Source organism: Elephas maximus, chromosome 12 (genome assembly GCF_024166365.1).
Source record: "Elephas maximus indicus isolate mEleMax1 chromosome 12, mEleMax1 primary haplotype, whole genome shotgun sequence".
In the NCBI taxonomy this organism is placed as follows: domain Eukaryota; kingdom Metazoa; phylum Chordata; class Mammalia; order Proboscidea; family Elephantidae; genus Elephas; species Elephas maximus.
This window is the reverse complement of record NC_064830.1, coordinates 26,501,862-26,523,346: the sequence shown is the minus strand read 5'-3', so window position 1 is coordinate 26,523,346 and position 21,485 is coordinate 26,501,862. Positions and strand designations below refer to the sequence as shown.

The 21,485-nt window shown below is 43.0% G+C and overlaps 1 protein-coding gene across 7 annotated transcripts in view; it reads right to left on the bottom strand.

Annotated features, from left to right (window-relative positions):
• The window catches only part of LPIN1 (lipin 1), a 94,574-nt gene that overhangs the window by 61,895 nt on the left and 11,194 nt on the right, over window positions 1-21,485 (bottom strand). For 4 of the 7 annotated variants that reach the window (XM_049902682.1, XM_049902680.1, XM_049902679.1 and 1 more), the window contains 2 exons: window positions 4,178-4,378; window positions 2,787-2,882 (listed from right to left, as the gene is read on the bottom strand). In XM_049902682.1, the coding sequence (XP_049758639.1) occupies window positions 2,787-2,882; window positions 4,178-4,369 (288 nt within the window). In that variant the 5' untranslated portion in view covers window positions 4,370-4,378. The other 3 variants (XM_049902683.1, XM_049902684.1, XM_049902685.1) reach the window with 3 other exon arrangements.

The following is a 21,485-nucleotide window of genomic DNA, read 5'->3' as shown; positions in this document are numbered from 1 at the left end:
TTTCAGGTCACAAAATTTAACCCCGTCCAGAGTAAAGAGGAGAAAATGGGATTTCAGTCATCGGATTATCCTGGAAATTGTCTTAAATTTTAAATTTCAGTGTACGTAAGGGTGTGCTTATGTGAGAGAGAGTGTGTGTGTGTATATTTACCAATACGCATTGAATTAAGGTGGTAATAACTTTCTTTTAAGAGCTACTGACAGCCTCCCCCTTCCTGAGTGTCTGCCTGGCCCAGGGCACATCCGGGTATGTGACAGCTGGGTAATTAGGTGTTGCAATTAGATATTGATCATCTTCTTAAAAATGAAAGGACAAAAAACACAAAATGTCAGTTTAATAGTTTCTTTATAATGATTCAATTTTTTAAGAATTATAGTACCCATTTTATTAATGAATGACTCACTTATTTTAATAAGGTATAACAAGTAAAAATATATATATATAAGTAAAGAACAGGGGATAAACAAAAATAGGCTACTGACAGTTCGTTTTATTGTTGTTAGTTGCCCTTGAGTCAATTCCGACTCATGGCAACCCTGTATGTGCGAGTAGAACTGCTCCATTGGGTTTTTTTGCTTTAAATTTTATTGTGCTTTAGGTGAAAGTTTATAGCACAAGTTAATTTCTCATTCAAAAATTTATACACAGATTGTTTTGTGACATTGGTTGTAATCCACACAACGTGACAGCACGCTCCCCCTTTTCACCCCGGGTTCCCTGTGTTCATTTGTCCAGTTCCTGTCCCTTCCTTCTCTTCTTGCTTTTGGGCAGGAACTGCCCATTTGGTCTCGTATATTTGATTGAACTAAGAAGCACATTCCTCACGTGTGTGTTTTTTTTTTTTTTCCCAAGGCTATGCCCTCTCAGAAGCAGCTGGCCAGGCCTGTCTTCCAAGGTACCTCTGAGTGGGTTCCAACCACCAACCTTTCTGCTAGTAGTTGAGCACATAACCATCTGTACCACGCAGAGGCTCCTTAAATTGGTTTGGAGAGCATCAAATATGCTAAAAACATGAAATCTGGAAGGGATTTTAGAGGCCATCACATGCAACTGGCCAACTGAACCAAATGAAGAAGAAACAAAGGCACTAACTAGAGTAGAAAAAAAGGGTTCTCGCCTGTCCTCAGCCTGAAAAGAAGGGGCAGCAAGAGCCTGTGGAGAAAGGTAGAGCTGACATCCTGCAACAATCTGGGGTTGAAGGACACTGCTCCCCAAATTCCAGCAGCCTCTGCTCCTCCCAGAAACGATAAGAGGCATGTCTACGGGACAGAACATATTCTGGCCTCCAGGACCCCGTCCCACCCACAGGACCTCTGTAAGGCCAGCCAAGCAGGGTTGCTGTTACCTTCTAAGTCCACAACATCCTTTCCCAAATGCTTCCTCAGCTCATAGGGCCTAAAATCTGACTAAAGCCAAGAAACAAACAGCAAGTGTCCATTTGAGAGTTTCTGTCAAAGTACCACAGGCATCAACTAATAATTACCAGAGCTTTCCACTTTAAGAGGGAGGTAAAGAAAGGAGCAGAAAGGCAGGCATCCCTGATGACCACAGGAGGTAGTTACAGGACAGGGAAGGCACAGGCGAGGACTCTGGGATTCCTCTTAACAGTGACATATCTGGGGTATTGCACCGGCCCTGGGCATGTGGCGCTCTGAGCAGTTTCTATTAACCCGCTATGGCCCAATGTCCTTCCTCAAGCACAGCAATGTGTTACATGATTAATGAGCTCAACTTGTACTTTTGAGCTGAAATTATGGTAAAGTTATCTATCTGAAGGAGGAGTGTCAGATGTTTGGACAGGGGTGCAATTTCAATGCTTGCTGTATGCACCATTTTCCGTAGATACACCACTGGCCGTACTGAGTTAATAGAAATTGCTCAGCGGTGCCATGTGCCCAGGGCCTGTGCAATACCTGCCACATCTGCCACACCCTGGTTTCCTCTGCCTCAAATATTATACCTTTACCAAGAGCGGGGCCACATACATTCACCTAGGCAGACCAAATGGAAGCAGTGCCCTGGGACAATTCTGTTCTAAAACTACAAACTATAGTCATTTGTTTTAGGGCTTTGTACAGAGCTCTTCTTTTTAATCAGACTACTTCCCCCAGGTAGCCCTGGTGGCGCAGTGGTTAAAGCAATCGACTGCTAACTGAAAGGTCAGTGGTTAGAACCCACCAGCAGCTCTGTGAGAGAAAGATGTAGCAGTCCGCTTCTGTAGAGATTCACAGCTTTAGAAACCCTATGGGGTTGCTATGAGTAGGAATCAACTTGACGGCACTGGGTTTGGTTTTGGTTGGGTCGTCCTCTAAAGGAACTAGCTCAGGTGGATTTCACTGAACAATCAGTGCATCAGACCTCTTCAAAGTAGCTTCCCAGGTGAATTAAAGAGTAATAAAAAGTGGTTTGGCCATTCACCAAATAAAATTAGAACATCTGGCCTTGGGATTTCCCGTATCAGTGTAATTTGTATGCCTTGGGCAATGGTTGAGGCCAAATGGCTGACTGCCGTCCCTCTGTCTCCCTAGAGACAGTAAGCCAACTAAAGCAGGAATACAAGAGACCAGTGGCCTCAGAAAGGCCACGACACCTGAGTCTTATGTGGAGAGGCCTCACCCTGTCTGGCTCAAATCCCTAGTGTGGGAAAAGGGCTGCTTTTCATGCTAGCATTGTCCACACAGCCCGGCACCAGCACTGCTTCTCCAACCACACATCTGATGTGTCTCCTGGATGAGCACTGCCCAGACCTCAAGATTAGGAAGTAATTCTGACCCATCTCTCCTACCTGATCATTATCGGTCTCTTGAACAAAAAATGCTTCTCCATTATCTCCCAATTTCATATGCAAATTCACAGATTCCCCATTGATTTCTATGTCAACCTGAAAGAAAAACATGGTTTTAAGAAAACAATAAGCTGCCTTCACCACAAGAAAACCTCAGAGGGGATGGCTGTGTCTCTACACACACACTTTAATCAAATACATCCCAAAAACATTTCACAATTCCAAATCCCAATCAGTTAATCCAGGGTGACAGCCCTCATGGAGACCCATGCACTTCAGGAGTTCCGGGCTCTGGAGAGCAGGCAGCTGACTGTGAAGGATAGAACCTAGGTGAAAGGTGCCTCAGAGACCACCAGACCCAGCTCCTTGTTTTCCAGCTAAGGGGTTGAAGCCCAGACAAGGGAAGCAATTGGCCAAGGATCACACAGCTGGTTAGGGGTAGAATTCAACCCTCAGTCAAAGTCTCCTTACCCCTAGTCTTCAGAAATTATACCCTGGAACATTTTGTCTGCTGTTGGCTGGGATCCCTGAAGTATTCTGAATAGTTTTCACTTGAACTTAACCCAGAGAGCTGATTGTAATACACTATTTCAAATTCTATATTAAGGGCATGAAACATTTATTTTTTAAATATTTCCTTCTTCCAATTTGTGTGATAGGTTGTATTCTCCAAAAATGGATGTATCATTATTTCTGGTCCTATATGCTTTTCCAGAACCTTGCCATTGCCTGCCAGTAAGTTGAGTCTATTTCCCCTCCCCTTGAGTCTGGGCAGAGTTGTGATTATTCCAACTAACAGAGTAGAAAAGAAGTGACACTATGTAGCTTAAGAGGCAAGGTCATAGAAAGGATACAGCTTCTCCCTGGCTCCCTTTCTCTTGTGATGCTCAACTTGGAACCATGACACCATGTGGTGAGGAAGACCAGGCCACATGGAACGGCCACCTGTAGGTGTTCTGGCCAACATCCTCACAAAGATCCTAGTCGAGAGCCAGAATCAACCACCAGACACGTGAGTGAGCAAGCCTTCAGATGATTCCAGCCCCCAGCCTTGGAATCTTCCAGCGGAAGCCCCAGACAACATAGAGCAAAGACAAACCATCCCTCTGTGCTGTCAGAATTCCCAACCCATAGAATCTATGAGCATAATAAACAGTTGTTCTATGGCACTACATTTTGGTGTAATTTGCACAGCCATAAAATTTTTTTTTTTTATATAGTAGCCAGAATAATTTGAATTAATAATTGTCAATTTAATGAACAGCCCTTCCCAACTGAGAGCTGAAAATGTAGATCTGAGAGAAGGTCAAGATGTGCAAAGTCACAGAAGTACAATGGCTTTCTCTAAGGAGAGAACTAGCCCATCAGGCCACTGGGTCCTCTGCTCTTACCACTTTCTCTCGGGAGCGCAGCACCCCCATCTTTCCAAAGCGGACATGGAAAGGGGAGCACTGAAGGTTTCCATTGGGCTGGCGAACAACAATGATATCGATGCATCCAGACAGTGTGGCAGGATTCAGTCCCTTGTAGAGTTCTTTCACTGTAACAAACACCTGGCCGGCCAATTGCCCAACGTAATTCATGGTTTGAGCCTAGGAAACAGACAAAAGCAAACAAAACATATACATACACACAAATGATTAATTCAGGGAATAAAAATGAACTCCTCGCCATTTCAAAAATGTATCAATATATGTTAAACTCCAACTTTTCAACCCTGCTCATATCATTGTTTCCCTAGAATGTGCTCTACCATACCCACTCCCCACCACATGTTCCCTCCTTCCCAGAACGGCAAACCCACCAAATACCCCCTGTCCCGTGAAGCCCGAAGGCCGTTACCCCTGGGCGTATCATCCTGACGGCCTACCTGCCTTGTTCTGTCATTACTGACATGTTTTACATAACTGAATCCTAAGACTCTTGAGAAAAGAGACTGTATTTTATACATCTTAGCATCCCCCACTGGGCCAAACAGAATAAGCATTTAATAATATTCACTGAAAAAGATGACTGTTTTTACTTGAGACAGGGGAAGAAAAATTTTTTTAACTATTTCCACTTCGGTTGGTCCTTGTCTGCCTGTCTGACCTCTTTCCCACCACCCAAGAGGATAACTGCGCTCTGCTTCTGTCTGACCAGCTAATCCACTCAGCAAACATCCAGGGCATCTACTCCACAAAGGGCCTAGTGCTGCGGACACCAAGACAAAAAAGGCACAATGCCCGTGAAGGAGACAGAAGTAAACACAAGTAACTAAGATATACATCAGTGTTCTACTAACACACATAGGGTTGCCATGAGTCAAAGTCAACTCAATGACAACTGGCTTTTCTTTTTTAATTTGGTTGTTGTGTTTGTTTGCTTTTAATAAATGCTAAAGGAGTTGTGACCAAGGAAGGAGAAGAAAGCATCATGGAGCAGTGGGCACTTGAGGGGGGTTTGGAGGAGGAATAGAATGCTTTCAGGTAAGAAGGTAGGAAAAAAGGGCACTGCAGTTGAACAAATTCTGCACAAAGGCACAGAGGCCTGAAAAGCTCCAGGTACAAAGAGGGAACTGGGCCTAGAACAGAGAACATGCAGGAGGGAAGAGTTGAAACCCAGGCTAGGAAATTTGGACTTCATTATGTAGCAATAACAAGCCATCAGAGAGATTCTGGACAACAAACTGACAATTAGATCCATGATTTAGCAAAAGCATCACAGTAAAAATGCAGAGAAGACTAATGGAATAGAATTGAGAGCCCAGAAATAAACCCACACATCTAGGTCAATGGATTTTTGACAAGGGTGCTAAATCTATTCAATGGAGAAAGAAGAATCTCTTCAGTAAATTGTGCTGGGAAAATTGGATTTCCACATACAGAAGAATGAAACGGGACCCATGCCTCACACCACACACAAAAACAAATTCAAAACGGATTAAGGACCTAAATATATAAACTAAAACCTTAAGATTTCTTAGAAGAAAATGCAGAGGCAACGCTGACTGGCCTAGGCTTTAACAATATTTAACTAATATAATAACAAAAGCACAGACAGCAAAAGACAAAACAGATAAATGGGACCTCATAAAAACTAAAAACTTTTGCTCATCAAAAGAGTTTTTAAAAATTGAAAAGACAAGCTACTGAGAGAATATCTTTGGAAACCATATAACTGATATGAATCTAATAACCAAAATATATATAAAACTTTGACAACTTAACAACAAAAAGACAAATACCCCTATCATAAAATGAGCAAAGGGCTTGAATAGACATTTGACACAAGAGGACATTCAAATGGTCACCAAACACAGGAAAAGATGTTCAGCGTCATTAGCCATCAGAGTTGCAAATCAAAACCACGATGAGATACCATTTTACTCCCACTAGGATGGCTAAGGAGCCCTGGTAGAGTAGTGGTTAAGAGCTATGGCTGCTAACCAAACAGTCAGCAGTTCAAATCCACCAGCCGCTCCTCGGAAACCCCATGAGGCAGTTCTACTCTGTCCTACACGGTTGCTATGAGTCAGAATCAACTCAACAGCAACGGGTAACAGGTAGGATGGCTAAGATTAAAAAAAGAAAAGAACAAATGTTGGTGAAGGTGTGGAGAAATTGGAACCTTTACCCACTGCTGGCAGAACTGCAAAATGGTACAATCATTGTGAAACATTGTGGCAATTCCTCAAAAAACTAAAAATAGAACTACCATATGACCCAGCAATTCCACCCCTAGGAATATACCCAAAAGACTTGAAAATGGAGACTTAAAATGAGCCCTGTACACCAATGTTCATTGCAGCACTACTCACAATAGCCCAAAGGTGGAAACAACCTAAATGCCCATCGACAGATGAATGGATAAACAAAATGCTGTATACACATATAATGGAATACTACTCAGCCAGAAGAAGAAATGAAGTCTTGATAGGTGCTACAGAATGGATGGAGCTTAAAGACAGTATGCTGAGTGAAATAAGCCAATCACAACAGGACAAATATTATGTGCCCTCACTTATATAAAAAGACAAGAAAAGGCAAATGTATAGAGACCAGAGTTTATTAGTAGTTGCCAGGTATGGGAGGGAGGGGGGGAAAAGGGGGTTAAGGGATGGAAAAATTCCATTGATTAAGGGTAGGGATGCACAGCTGATTATTGAAATCGCTGTCAATAAGTTGTACACCTGTAAAAAGTTGAGTTGGCAGAAGTTGTGTGATAGATACATTTACAACAATGACAAAATAAAAGAAAAAAAGAGTAGCTGCTAGGCATGCTTATGTGCAAACAAACACCTCATGGGATTTGGTTCCTTGGTTTCGAGGTTTGGGGTCATGGTTTCATGGGACATCCCAGTTAACTGGCCTAATAATGTGTTTAGTGCTTCTGTTCAGCCTCCTAGTTTGCTGCATACTGCCTGGGGTCTTAAAAGCTTGCGAGTGGCCATCCAAGGCCCAGTAATTTGTCTCTATTCACCTGGAGCAACAGAGGGAGAAGGAGAGTCAGGAATCAGAGAATATGGAATGTGTAGCTATTTGTCTTCATGAACAACTGCCTCCTTTGCCATGAGGCCAGAAGAACTGGATGGTGCTCAGCTACCATTACTGAGCATTCTGATCGAAGATTCCATAGAAACATCCTGATCAAAAGGGGGAAAAGGCAAAACAGAATGTCAAATTCTCATTGACTCTAGACATTCTGGAGCCATGGAGGATAGATGAACCCCTGAAACTATTGCCCTGAGATAATCTTTAAACCTTAAACTAAAAATATCCCCTGAAGTCATCTTAAAACCAAATAATAGTTTAGCTTAACTAGTAAAAAAAAGGTCTGCCTTGAGCATTATGCTCTTTTAAGAACTATCTATACGGGATCAAACCGACAATAGCGACTAGAAAGATTAGATTGGAACCTTATCTGACAGTGAGTCTGTTAATGAGGGGAGGAACAACTCAGAAAAGGAGGGTGAGAATAGTTGCACAACTCAAAGAACGTAATCAATGTCACTAAATTGTATATGTAGAAACTCTTGAATTGGTATCTGTTTTGCAGTGTGTATTCTCAACAACAAAATTAAAAAAAAAAAAAAAACAACATAGATAAGGCAAGAAAAGAAACCACAGCAAGCAGATTAATTGGGTGGCTGTGGATGATGGTGCAAACAAGCAATGATGCCAGCCTGAACGAGGCAGACAGAAGAGATGGAGGGAAAGGGACAAATTCAAGAGATACTTCTGGGCTCAAAGTACCAGGAGTGTGAGCTGCTACTAAACTCTGCACTTCTCTTCATAGTTTCTGGATTCCTGACTACTTACCTTGGTGCTGATCCACCCCTGGCCAACTGCCCACTTTAGCATAACCCTGGCTCTCCAAATTATCTCCTCTTGCCTGTCACTGTGCCCTGCTGTGCTGCGCTGTGCTGTAGCCTTGACACCTCAGACTGGCCCACACATTGATATCTCAGCCCTGGCCTGGCCATTCCTCCAGCCTCTCCCCTGTTCACATCTCACGGCTCTGCTTCATTGGGCTGGGCACTATCAGCCATCCTCTGGTCTCCCTTCAGGGATGTGGTACCTCAGTGGCCTTTCCGCTCTAAGAGGTCCTCTTCTTTACCGACCATAACTGCACTTATACTTCAGGGCTGAGTCCCAGACCCTCTCTTCTTCTTTTTACCGCTTAATGCCTTGGTGGGCTCATGAAGTCACATGGCTTCAAATACCATCTGAACATGAATGATTTACAAAATGGAATCTTCCAATCCCAAGACCTCCTTTCTGCCTGGCCCATGTTGTTCCGATTCTTCAAGGCAACTAAGCTGGTGTGTGTGACCACCATCACCTCTACCCGCCCCAGGTGACTAACAATTATCCCAGGAACCACCACAGAGCAGGTACACACATGTCACTGAGTAACATTATATAGTTTGGTCCTATGCATTTTCTTGGCTCTGATGTGTCTCCACTCTGTCGTTGATGTTCCCATATGGTTTTCCTATCACTCAGTGAAGCCATACTCTCCTTGAAGCCAAGCATTGATCCCTGTCCTTTTGGAGTTACAAAAACACGAAGTATCTTTTGTAAACCGTACCTCAACCCTGATGAAATACGCAGAAGTGATATAATATGCCCATTTTATAAATGTGGAAACTGGGCCTCAAAAGTGGTTGGGTCAAATGCTCTGCCTACAGTGGGCAAATAGGTGCTGTTGATTTAATTCTAATTTAGAATAGGCCAGAGACCTAAAAGTAATTAATGATACACACAAGACAAGAATATAAGAAAGCCCTGACTGGCTCCTCTCAAACTTTGAAATGAAGCTCTTTAGATTGATGCTACCCCTCCTCCTCAACTGAGGAAAAAAGCACATCCTTCGGAAAACACGTGCCGCGATGCACACAGGCCTACTTCCCTTTCAAATGGGGTAAACGCCAGAGCCGCCCAGTTTCCACCTGAAGCTGCCCTGCTAATATGAGTCAAATATCTATGTGACTATAAAAAGCATGCATTTCCTAAGTTTGCTTAAATGTTCAGGTTTAACTAACTTCATCCAAAAAAGATGCAAAGATGTACAATATTTAAAAATGACCCTTTTTAACCCTGATACTTTTTACAGTAGATCATTTTATAAAACGAGCCAGCACCCTCAACGTTAAACCTAGATTTTAACATATTATGCTTACCTAGACAGGTAAATCTCTAACTCTACAGCTATTTGCAAGCAATACGAATAGCATTTTTATGCAATTACTTCTACATACATTGTCTAAGCTTCATGTGATTCTCACAGTAACCCTGTAAGTACATAGTCTTTCAGATGAGAAAGCTGAAGTTCACACAAAAGTGCAGTAAGGTCAATGCCTAAGACCATAGAGCTGAGGAGGTGTGTTACCAGGCCTAGGAAATGGGTCTTCTGCTTCTGTGACCACATCCACGTCCATTCTGTCAAGCACCCTCTAGTGTCCCTCACTGATAACTTCAGCACCTTCTATGTGGTCTATGCCTACCACTAGCATGATACAACCACTCCACCACCAGTGAGGTCCTAAACCCAAACCAGTTCAGCTAAGAACTGCTGTTCGTAACACAACTCCCAAGGAGATCTAAGGACCTGGTGGGAAACTTTTTTTTTATAGAGCAGGTTTAGGTTTACAGAAAAACTATGCAGAAATTACAGAGCTCCCATATACCTCTTCTCCCCCCTGCATAGCAAACATCCTATATTCATGTGGCACATTTGTTATAACTGATGAAGCAATACTGACACACATACAGTCCGATGGGTTTTGACAAATACATCATGGTATGCGTCCACCATTACAGTATCGTATGGAGTAGTTTCACTGCCCTAAAAATGCCCTGTGCTCCACTCTTCGCCCCAACCCCGCCACCGCTACTCCCCCTGAACCTCTGGCAATCAATGATCTTTCTGCTGTCTCTACACTTTTGCCTTTTCCAGAATGTCGGATAGTTGGAATCACACAGTATGTAGCTGTTTCAGACTGGCTTCTTTCATTTAGCAATACGCACTTAGATTCCTCTATGTCTTTTCGTAGCTTGACATTTTTTATTCATAAGAGAAAGCTCACAGCAGGATGGTATCACATCTCTGCATCTCAGCTTCTCATCTGTAAAATGAGGATGTTGGCCTGGATGACCCCCAAGGTCCAATTCCAGCCCTAACTGACATAAAGACTGCGCTCTTTAACTCTTAGCAACTGACAAGCTATCTTTAATCATTTAAAACTAAATGTTGCTCTATTATCTTGTCCTCAAGAACAAAGCACATCTCCCCCTTTGCAGTGAGTACATTCAAGGTTATCGCACACAATCCGAAAATATCAGAGCTCAAAGGATCCTTAGGGAGTTGTTTCAACGCCCTCATTCTAAAGAAACAAGCCCAGAAACAGGAAGTGGCTCACGCAAGCTATACCTCCCCCACCCCCATGGCAGAGATGGAGCCAGGACTCAGATTTCCAGCCCTGTGATCTTTCCGCTGTGTATGCCACTGCCACGGTCTATTGCATTTTCCTACTACAAATAATCAGACACTGCTCTAGTATCTTTAGTTTTGTCTTTAGCTTAGATTCGTGGTGCTCTGGTATCTTTAGCTGTACTTTCTACTGAATAACTCATTTGCAAACCTGAAAATACCTATACTTGAAGACAAGAGATTGGCTCAATAATTCTTAATGCATGATAGGGTCATGGGCCCCACCTGGTAACCTACTCCTAGGAACTCTCCTCAACATCTATACCTGGGGCAGCCTTCTGAGCATCTCCTACGATAAGGCCTTCCACGTGGTTAAACCCCACCACACAGGCCCAGGGTAAATCCACCTTCGCCTAAATCTTATTCTCTGAAGTCTTTTGGGGGAGTCCTCATGAATTTTTCCCCAGCTTCTGCATAAATGTCATCTTGAGCAATATCAAAGTCAGTCATTCATTCAACACGGGTTTTTCGAGCAGTTTCAGTTCTGAGAACAGAGTAGTAGTCAAGGCTGACAATGTAGGGGGCGCCTACAAGTAAATAAGATCTGTGCTAAGTGCCAGGAAGGCAATAAGTAGGAAATGAGACAAAGTGAGAACAAGAGCTACTATAAATGAGGATGCAATAAAGGCTTTTTCTGAGGTGTTAACTGAGCTGCAAGCTGCAGGAACTGATGAAGTTACCACAGAAAGAGCTGGGGGGAAGCCATCCTAGGCACAGGGTACGGCTAGTCCAAAGACATAGAAGGGTTTAAGCAACCAAAATCAGGCACACATGCCCTTAATTTTCAGAGAAGATGTATGAAATGAGGTTAGTAAAATCAAGAAGTACAAGATAACCAAGAGTCTTGAAGAACGTGATAAGAGACTTGGAGTTTACTCACCACATGGGAAGCCCCTGAAGGGTTCTAAGCATGGGCCTTAAGGAACATGATCCAATTTGATTCTTCACAAAAGCGCTCCAGCTGTTGTATAGAAAGGGCCTGCAGGGAGGGAGGCAGGAGGAGAAGCTGTTGGCTACCACAGTCAAACTGCCAAGGGACAATGGTGGCTGAGATCAGGCCCATAACTGTGGCAACAGAGAGAAGTGGATGGATTCAGAATCCAGTTTAGACAGAACTGATGATGGATTGTAGATGAAGGGGCAAAGGAAATAGAGAAATGAAGGATAATTCCCAGGTTTGGGGGTGAACATTAGCACAAAAGATTAAATACAGCAAAGGGTCTCTTCTCCTATCTTCTGGTCACCACAAGTCAAAAGGCCTAGCTAGCACTCACACCAGAAGGAGTTTCTCATCTAGCCTAGGATTGGGCAAAAGAGGTCATGCCCCTACTTCTCACCCCAGAGAGAAATGGTACCATGGAATAAGCACACCCACAATGTGAGCATTCTCCCAGCTGAACTCCGAGGTGTATAAACCAAGCCAGTGTCACAACAATGCCTAGACAATAATCTTCTTGTTAGCTGCTATTGAGTCAGCCCCTGACTCATGGAGACTCCACGCACAACACTGCCCAGTCCTGTGCCATCCCCATGATCGACTGGGGATCAGGCTGCTGTGATACACAGTTTTCATTGGCTGATTTTTAGAAGTGGACCTCAGGCCTTTCTTCCTAGCCTATCTTAGTCTGAAAGCTTCACGGACACCTGTTCAGCATCATAGCAACACGAAAGCCTCCACTGCCAGGTGGTGGCTGCTCATGAGGTGCACTGGCTAGGAATCAAACCAGGGACTCCCATGCAAAAGGTGAGAATTCTACCACTGAACTACCACTTCCCCTTGAAAATAATTTCACTCTCAAATAATTCTGAATGAAACCTGACTGGACCCCAAAACACTATTTGATTCTTTCATTCTCCAGTTTCAAAAATACTCCCTTTATGTAAATGACAAACATCCCAGCTCAGTAATCAAGGACTTCTCCCAAATGTGTTCCCCACACACATCCAACTTTATCTCCTCTGGTCCCCAACATGATCTCTGTGAAAGGCCAGGAAGTCAGTCCTTGCCTTTCACAGTCCTGTCCAGCTGTGGCTTCGAAAACTCAGTAGTTTCCACGTACAGGATCAACTCTGCTAGGCATACTGGGTTTATTCCATTTTACAGAGACACGAACGACTTGCCCAAGTTCGTCTATCTAATAAGTAACAAAGTTGAGATTTAAACAATCAGGTGGGCCTGGGTCTTAAATCTATGATCAATCCTCAACTCCATTCTGCCTCTGACCTCCAGGTTGTAGATTCAACTTTGCCAATGAGGATCAAGGCTGACAGCTTATTAGGAGCCCCTTCCCCAATGGTAAACTGAGTCAGGAATTAGTTTGTCAGTGCTCCACCCCCCACACAGAGTGCCCTGGACAAGCCCTGAAGCGCCCACTGAGCTACAGCCTCTCCCTGCTAAGCGTCGCCAGCTGTGCCCAAAGCACATGGATGGGCATTAGCACAGGTGTTGGTTTGCCTTCCAAAACCCACCACACCTTTGGGCAGAGCTCTGATTCCCTGCCTAGCTCCTTCCAGCCTCTGCCCTACCCTGGGAGGCAGCCAGTATTGGGAGCAGACCCATGCCACATCCTGGTGCTGAGCCCCAGTGCTGCCCAGATGTTTCTCTGCCACTGAGTTCCTTCCTTCCCTTGGGGTTCTCATATTACTACCCCTTGCACCCCACAGTGAGCTGTCCAAACCCCTATCTGAGAAGCAAGGCAACCACTGGTTCAGTTCTTCGGTCTCAAGCCTTGCTACTCCTGTTCCCTTACTTATAGGGTGCCTCTTGCTCCAGGCCAGACATCATTAGACTCTTCACTGGCCCCTAATCCTAACACATGTAGCAGGCCAAACACGGCAAATCTCAACAATCTCCTAAAGTGGTCTCAAGTATCACTCAGATTCAAAAGCATCACTGAAATGTTTTTTTAAAAATGGAGAATACAATTAACCAGAAACTCCTTTCAAGGAGATGAATATTACTGATTAAAAAAAAAAAAAATTATTTGAGAGGGAAGGGAAGACACAATGCTTAGGGGACACTGAGCCTCTGTTAAGAGTGATGGAAAAAATTAAGAACGGTGATGACTGAACAACACGATAAACATATTTAATGTCGCTGAACTGTGTATGTAAAGACTGCTTAAATGGCAAGTGTTTTGTTATCTATATATTGACCACAATTGAATAAAAAACGTTTTAAACTTTTTTGAAAAATAGCTTGGGGTAGAGGAGGAAATGCCACTCCCAAGAGACATGCTACAGCGCCTTGCACACGGGAACAAGGGACTGTCACCAGCAGACACCTGTTTGGCTGAGTGGTGCAAGTAAGTTTGGGGCAACCAGGGCTCCTCTTCATCTGTTCTTCTGTCCTTACTGCAGGCTCCTTCTAAATAAATGCTTAGCAAATATTTAAAGAATACAAGACTAAACCACCTGGGTCTAATTTCCCAAGTTTCACTTCCTTCAGTTATATCTGAAGTAAAAGGCTCAAGGAAGAAGGTAACTTGATTTACCTGAACATAATAAGTTAGACAAGCCAGCTCAAGATGAGTTCACCTCCCTATGCAAGAACCATTAATCGTATTACCGACATGGTTTTCAGTTTCCTGGTGTTCACCGAGACGCGGGACCAGGCAGTGAGGGAAACATTGGTTTTGAAGAAGAAAACATCTTAATTACCTCAAAAGTAACAAAAGAAAAGTAAATCTGTAAGGAATAAAACAAAATGCTTAAATGTTCAGTTGAACTGCTCTGAGACGCCTGCTATTCATTCGCCCCATACCAAATTACTTTTAAATCTACTGATTTTAATCTCAAAATTTGGCAGGCAACAGCTGCTTCACCTGCTCGGGTTTCATTTACCACTTGAAACAGGACTGCACAATCCTTAGTTCAAAAGGTTTTGAAGGAGAGCAGGGCCAAACCTCTCACAAACCCGTTGGCAAAACTATAATTCTCTAAGTTGTGCTGTGGATTTTCAGAGCATATTTTACATGTATATGCTATTTTATGTATATATGTATTATATATTTTATATATATATATATATATGGAGCCCTGGTGACATAATGGTTAAGAGCTCCTCTGCTAACCAAAAGGTCAGCAGTTCGAATCCACCAGCCGTTCCTTGGAAACCCTAGGGGGCAGTTCTACTCTGACCTATAGGGTCGCTATGAGCCAGAATCAACTCGATGGCAACAGGTTTTTTAGTGTGTATATATAAAAAAAAAAAAAAAAAAAATTTTTTATATACACACACACACATATGGCACTTTCTAGCTTGACCTACTGCAATAATACAAAATTTTCTGAGGTTATTACATCCCATTGGAATGGGAATATCATCTTTCTAGATATTCTTATCTAGGTTAGCAACTACTACAGCACTTATATTAGACCCAAAGAGGTGATACGCCGAGGAACATAAAACTCCAAAAGTATATTTCCACTTGGGATTCTATTTACAACATTTGTAAGAGTATGTTCAATTTTAAGAGCATCAATTATTAAAACTAAATATGGGAATCCAAGCTATTTCAGGCCTAGGCCCTCCATCATCATCTCAGGAATCAGTTGTTCTGCTCATTTATGATGCAAGTGGATGAAAGTGATTTTAATTCCCTTTCTAGTTCTCTCAACTAGAACGTGATTTAAGCCACGTTAACTAGGAAATAATCGTTTCTTTATTTTAATATTGTGGGTTTACTCCTTGGAAATAACATGACAGCATAGTGGGCAACGTCTAAATGCATGCTGTTTCCCTCCTCTCCTCCTTGAAGACTGGAAGATCCGGATGCGAGGATGAACAAAACCTCACCATAACAAGTGCCAAAATTAAGACAAAACTATATCTCAACACAGGGATTACAACAGAGGGTCCCAGACAGAGCTGGAGAAAAATGCAGATCAAAATTCTAACTCACAAAAAAATTCCAGACTTACTGGCCTGACAGAGACTGGAGAAACCCCACTAGTACGGCCCCCAGATATCCTTTTAGCTCAGTAATGAAGTCACTCCTGAGGTTCACCATCCAAAGGTTAGACAGGCCCATAAAACAACACAAGACTAAAGGGGCACACCAGCCCAGGGTAAGGACTAGAAGGCAGGCGGGGACAGGAAAGCTGGTAATGGGGAACCCAAGGTCGAGAAGGGAGAGTTTTGACATGTCGTGGGGTTGTTAACCAATATCATAAAACAATATGTGTACTACCTGTTTAATGAGAAGCTAGTTTGTTCTGTAAACCTTCATGTAAGGCACAATTTAAAAAAAACTGTCTCAACAATAAACACAACTCTCATAATCATCTTTTCTGGTAGATCTTTTGATTTTTACTTTTCTTTCTTCCTGCTACCGCTTCTTCTCTTTAACAACTATGTGTCCCACAAGAATTCTACAATCACCCCTGACTCTATTTCCAATCTCCTCCTCAGTGTCTGAGCCTGGATGTCCATGATACACCTCCTTCATAAACATGCCCAAAACGACTCGGTATTTTGCAAACAACTTCCTCCTCAGTGCTCCAAGCTCAGTCAATGGCATTACTCCCCACCCAGGGTAGTTGCTTGATAAATATTAGCTTTTATCAATCACCACGTGGCTGAGCAGACATATGTCCATCATGTTAACCTGCCGTCCTTAAGGTCAAGGATAAGAGTTTGCTCATGTCTGGGCGCCCAGCCCCTACATGGTACCTGGCACATCACAGGGACCCAGGAGATGTATGCAGTTATCCGTGGTCACGGTTTCTTTAACTACTTTCCACATTGTCTTTGACTACATTCTTCAACATTTGCCAAGAGTCTCATCTTATATATTTGTTTATGAAGCTAAGTACTTCTAGAATGGTTGAATTAAATTAAATCTGCATGGTGACAGTCTTCCAAAACTGAAAATGCTATATTGATTGAGAACGCTTTTCTATTGGTACAATGGAAGTAGCAGATGTACAATCAAAGCTGTATTTGTCCTACTCTTAAAACATCATAAACAAATGTATGCCCTCGAGTGAAGGACTGTGGAACAAGTGTTTATTTACTACTGATGACTGTTTGTGGAAAACCAAGGATAGAATGTACAATGGAAGGTTGTGGATTTGTGTGTGTGTGTGTTGGAGGGGAGGGGGCTGTTCCCATTTATTGGGGGCACAGCCTTAAGGGCTGGGTCCTAGAAACTCTGAGTCAGAGTGTCACAGGCCACAAGGACATGTGCAATCCTCTGGAGTTTTAATGAGGAATGAGTTGACAGGTCACCACAAAAAGAAAAATGAGGAAATGTGTTAGAAGCAAACGAGAAAGAATTTCAGAAAACAAATTATACAACTATCTCAAATTTCAGCAGAGGCTAATCTTGTATTCATCTTGGAAAGGATATCCAGAACGAAATAGAATTTCGGTCGCTCAGAGACCTGCTGCTTGTCTGATGTTAAATTTGTGTTTGTCATCATAACCCCTTGAGAATGATCCTTGTTTTTGTGAGGCTCTCGGGGGATTTGCGGATGTAGCCTAGTTGAGAATGTCTCCTGCCTGATGGCAGAACAGAACACCTAAGAACTCCAGAGAGAATAGGTAAGGATAAAGTAATAGTTACATGAAAGACTTAGATGGGGTTGCAAAGCCAGGGTGGATATCAAAGCCTTCAGATCGTTCCCAGTGCCCATCATGTTTATATTCAAAATATTTAACATGTTGTTGTTGTTGTTAGCTACCATCGAGTTAGCCCCCAACTCATAGCAATTCTGTGCACAAGGGGATTGGACCACTGTGACCCAGAGGGTTTTCACTGGCTTATCTTTTGGAAGTAGATCACCAGGTCTTTCTTCCTAGTCTGTCTTAGTCTAGAAGCTGCACTGAAAACTGTTCAGCATCACATCAAACTTAACACGTTACCATTAATTAAATCCTAAGTAAAGGCCATGCAAGCCTCCATGTTACATTTGGATAGCATTCTACAAGGTACAAAGCTTTTTCACATATGTGATCTCCTCTGATACAAATTTAACTAATCCCGCAAAGTAATCAGGATTAGTGTTATTACCCCACTTCTGAGGAGGAGCCAGGAGCACCAAGGTTAGGTGGTGGTCAGTGTAGCATGACTAGCTGGTGGCAAGGTTAAGGCAGAAGCCCTGGTTAGAATCTGTTGTGGGCTGAATTGTGTCTCCCAAAAAAGATAAGTTGCAGTCCTAACCCCTGGTACCTACAAATGTGACCTTATTTAGAAACAGGGTCTTTGAAGATGTTATCAGTTAACGTGAGCTGACTACACCTATATGACTGCTGTCCTTATGAAAGAAGAGAAGGTACACAGAGACAGAGACAGACAGGAAAGACAGCCGGGTGAAGATTCATCTATAAGCCAAGGAACCCCAAGAAACTCGTGGGGCTACTAGAAGCTGGAAGAGACAAAGATCTCCCCTACAGGGTAGACAGGGACAACATGGCCCTGCTGAGTCCCTTAATTCAGACTCATAGCCACTAGAACTGTGAGCCAATAAATTTGTTCTTATAAGCCACCCAGTTTGTGGTACTTTGTTATGGTTGCCCTAAGAAACAAAACAGACCCCAAGCCTCCCCCGTTTTCCTTTGCACAATGCTGCCTCCTCCATCTCGAGTGGATAAAGCTGGTAGAAATGGACAAGGCCCAGTTAAGAAACATCTTAGTATGATTTTAGCAAAACAAATCATAATCATATAGTTACAAGGTCACAAAACTTGGCACATGTTTACAGGATGTTCAGTGCTATAGAGATCATCATAAACTGTAATTAAAAGTTAAAAGTCACCCAAATAAAGGCAACCCTGATTACAGACTAGGGGAATGCCATTTGCACATCACTGGAGCTCATTTAATCCACCTTCCTTATTTTACAGCCCTGAGTGCTTCAGGAGTAGCTCAGGTCACAGGTGTCCCACCAGGTCCATTCCTTCTACCCCTCGGCACTAGAGCCCCAGGTAATAGAGTACAAGTCAGAAGCAGGCAAGAAACAACGGGTGTTCTGGCAGTGGACACCAGAAAATAAACAAGGATTCAGAGAGAAGTATCTGTCCTCATCTGAGTTTTGATGCGAAAGCCTTTAGTGATCTGCTGGGTGACTCTGAATGGCAGAATCAGAAACATAAAGCTCATAAATGTTGCAAACGAAATTCACTGCAAACACATAAGAAATTTTTTGCCAACAAATAGGCCATGAAAGGCAAAGGGTAAAGAGTCTGAAAAATAGAAATTGCATAAAATTTGGGGTCAGAAGTTCTGGATTTGATTGTCTTTCTCAGCATTTATTAGCTACTCGCACATGAGCCCAGGCAGTCCCCTAACCAAGCCTAACCTGCTGACGGTGTGACTGTTAAGCGAGATGATGAATTTGAATGGGTATTTGCCTCTGGAAAGCATACTGTAAATTTTACTTATACTGTTAGTACCTTCCTTAGTAAGCGTCATGGATTGAACTGTGTCCCCCCAAAATATGTGTCAATTTGGCTAGGCCATAATTTCCAGTATCATGTGACTGTCCACCGTTTTGTCATCTAATGTGATTTTCCTATGTGTTGTAAATCCTATCTCTATGATATTAATGAGGTGGAATCAGTGGCAGTTATGTTGAGGCAGAACTCATCTACAAAATTAGCTCATCCCTTCTTAGATATAAAATAGAGAAGTGAACAGAGAGACATGGGGACCTCATACCATCAAGAAACAAGAGCCAGCAGTGCGCAGGCTTTGGACCCTGGGTCCCTGCACTGAGAAGCTCCTAGAGCAGGGGAATATTGATGACGGGGACCTTCCTCCAGAGCTGACAGAGTAAGAAAGCTTTCCCCTGGAGGTGGCACCCTGAATTCGGACTTCTAGCCTCCTAGACTGTGAGAGAATCCATTTTTCTTTGCTAAAGCCATCCACTTGTGGTATTTCTGTTATGGCAGCACTAGATAACTAAGACGGTAATTGACTAGAGAAGTAAGATTCAGTGGCTGGCTCTGGATATGATGTTTTCAAAACTCTTCACACTCATCAGTTCTCCCTTCTCAAGGCCTCTTAGAAGGTATATTGAAATTCCATAATTCAAAAGCTTCCCTCTCAGAGAATGAAGAAAACCAAAGATACAAGGGAAAGATAAGTTCAAAGGACTAATGGACCACAACTACCATAGCCTCCACCAGACTACTAGCTGGTGCCTGGCTACCACCACTGACTGCTCTGACAGGGATCACATTAGAGGGTCCCAGACAGAGCTGGAGAAAATGCAGAACAAAACTCAAACTCAAAAAAAAAAAAAGATCAGGCTTACTAGTCCGACAGGGACTAGAGAAACCCCAAGAGTATGGCCCCTGAACATTCTTTTAACTCAGTACTATAGTCACTCCTGAGGTTCACCTTCAGCCAAAGATTAGACAGGCCCATAAAACAGTACACGTGGCTCAACCATGTATACAAGATTAAACGGCACGCCAGCCCAGGGGCAGGGACAAGAAGGCAGGAGGGGACAGGAAAGCTGGACAAATGGAAGTTGGGGAACCTGAGATGGAGAAGGGGAGGGTGTTGACACGTTACAGGGTTGGCAAACAATGTCACAAAATAATACGTGTATTAATAGTTTAATGAGAAACTAATTTGCTCTGTAAACCTTCATCTAAAGGACAATAAATAAAATTAAAAAAAAAAGAAAATAGAGGTAGGAAAAAAAAACCCTCCCCTTTCACCCCTATAGGGCTAAAAAAGAGAAGGTCAAAACACCCCCTTTACTCAGTCTGCGATCTAAAGATTACCTCAGCACTTTCCGCTCCTCAGAATGATTCATCACTTCCTGGGCAGAGCCGGCCACAAAGCCACTGCCCCTGCACGTACAGAGGAAGCTTGTCTTCTGCTGGTTCCATCAACACTCATGGCACACACTTAGGGGACGCCAGCAGAGTCTGGGTGCGAGGGACAGGAAGGAAGCTTATAGATTCAAAAACCAGCCCAACATCAGGCCAGGGTGGGGCTCACTCATTTGTGCTCCTGTTAACAGCAGAATTATTACAGCACCCAGATATGGAACCAGCTGATGGACTGCTGCTGTTCACATAGGGCCAGTCCAAAACACGCTGATAAATTTGACTGTGGAGCCCCAACCTACCAAACAACTTTGTTTAAATGAGCACACTGGAGAGACGTCTAAATATCTCTTAAGTTTACTGGCAACACTAAAACCCGCTGCTGTCGAGTCGATTCCAACTCATAGCGACACTACAGGACAGAGAAGAACTGCCCCATAGAGTTTCCAAGGAGCACCTCATGGAGTTAAACTGCTGACCTTTTGGTTAGCAGCCGTAGCTCTTAACCACTATGCCACGAGGGTTTCCACTGGCAACACTAGGTAAAGATGATAATAACAGTGAACTAGTGTGATGCTTGCCTTTAATACCCTTTAAATCCACTGTCCATTTTTATAGATCATTAGTTTGGTAACACTGTTGAGATGATGATGGTAATAATAAGCTAATTTGTTTTTACTTGTTTATCATGATAATGCAAGGGATACAGCTTTCCTATTTTGCAGGGAAGGAAACTGAGAGGTAGAATTTAAATAACTTGCTGCAGGTCCCAATACAGGAAAGGGGCAGATGCAGGAATGACATCTAGGTAAGTCTACACTATAACCATCACCATGACAGTCCTCCAAAACCTTCTGCATGTCTAGACATTCTAATTCACATATGTAGGCAGCACACATATATATACCTTAAATTTTATACTTCAGAAGGTATAATGC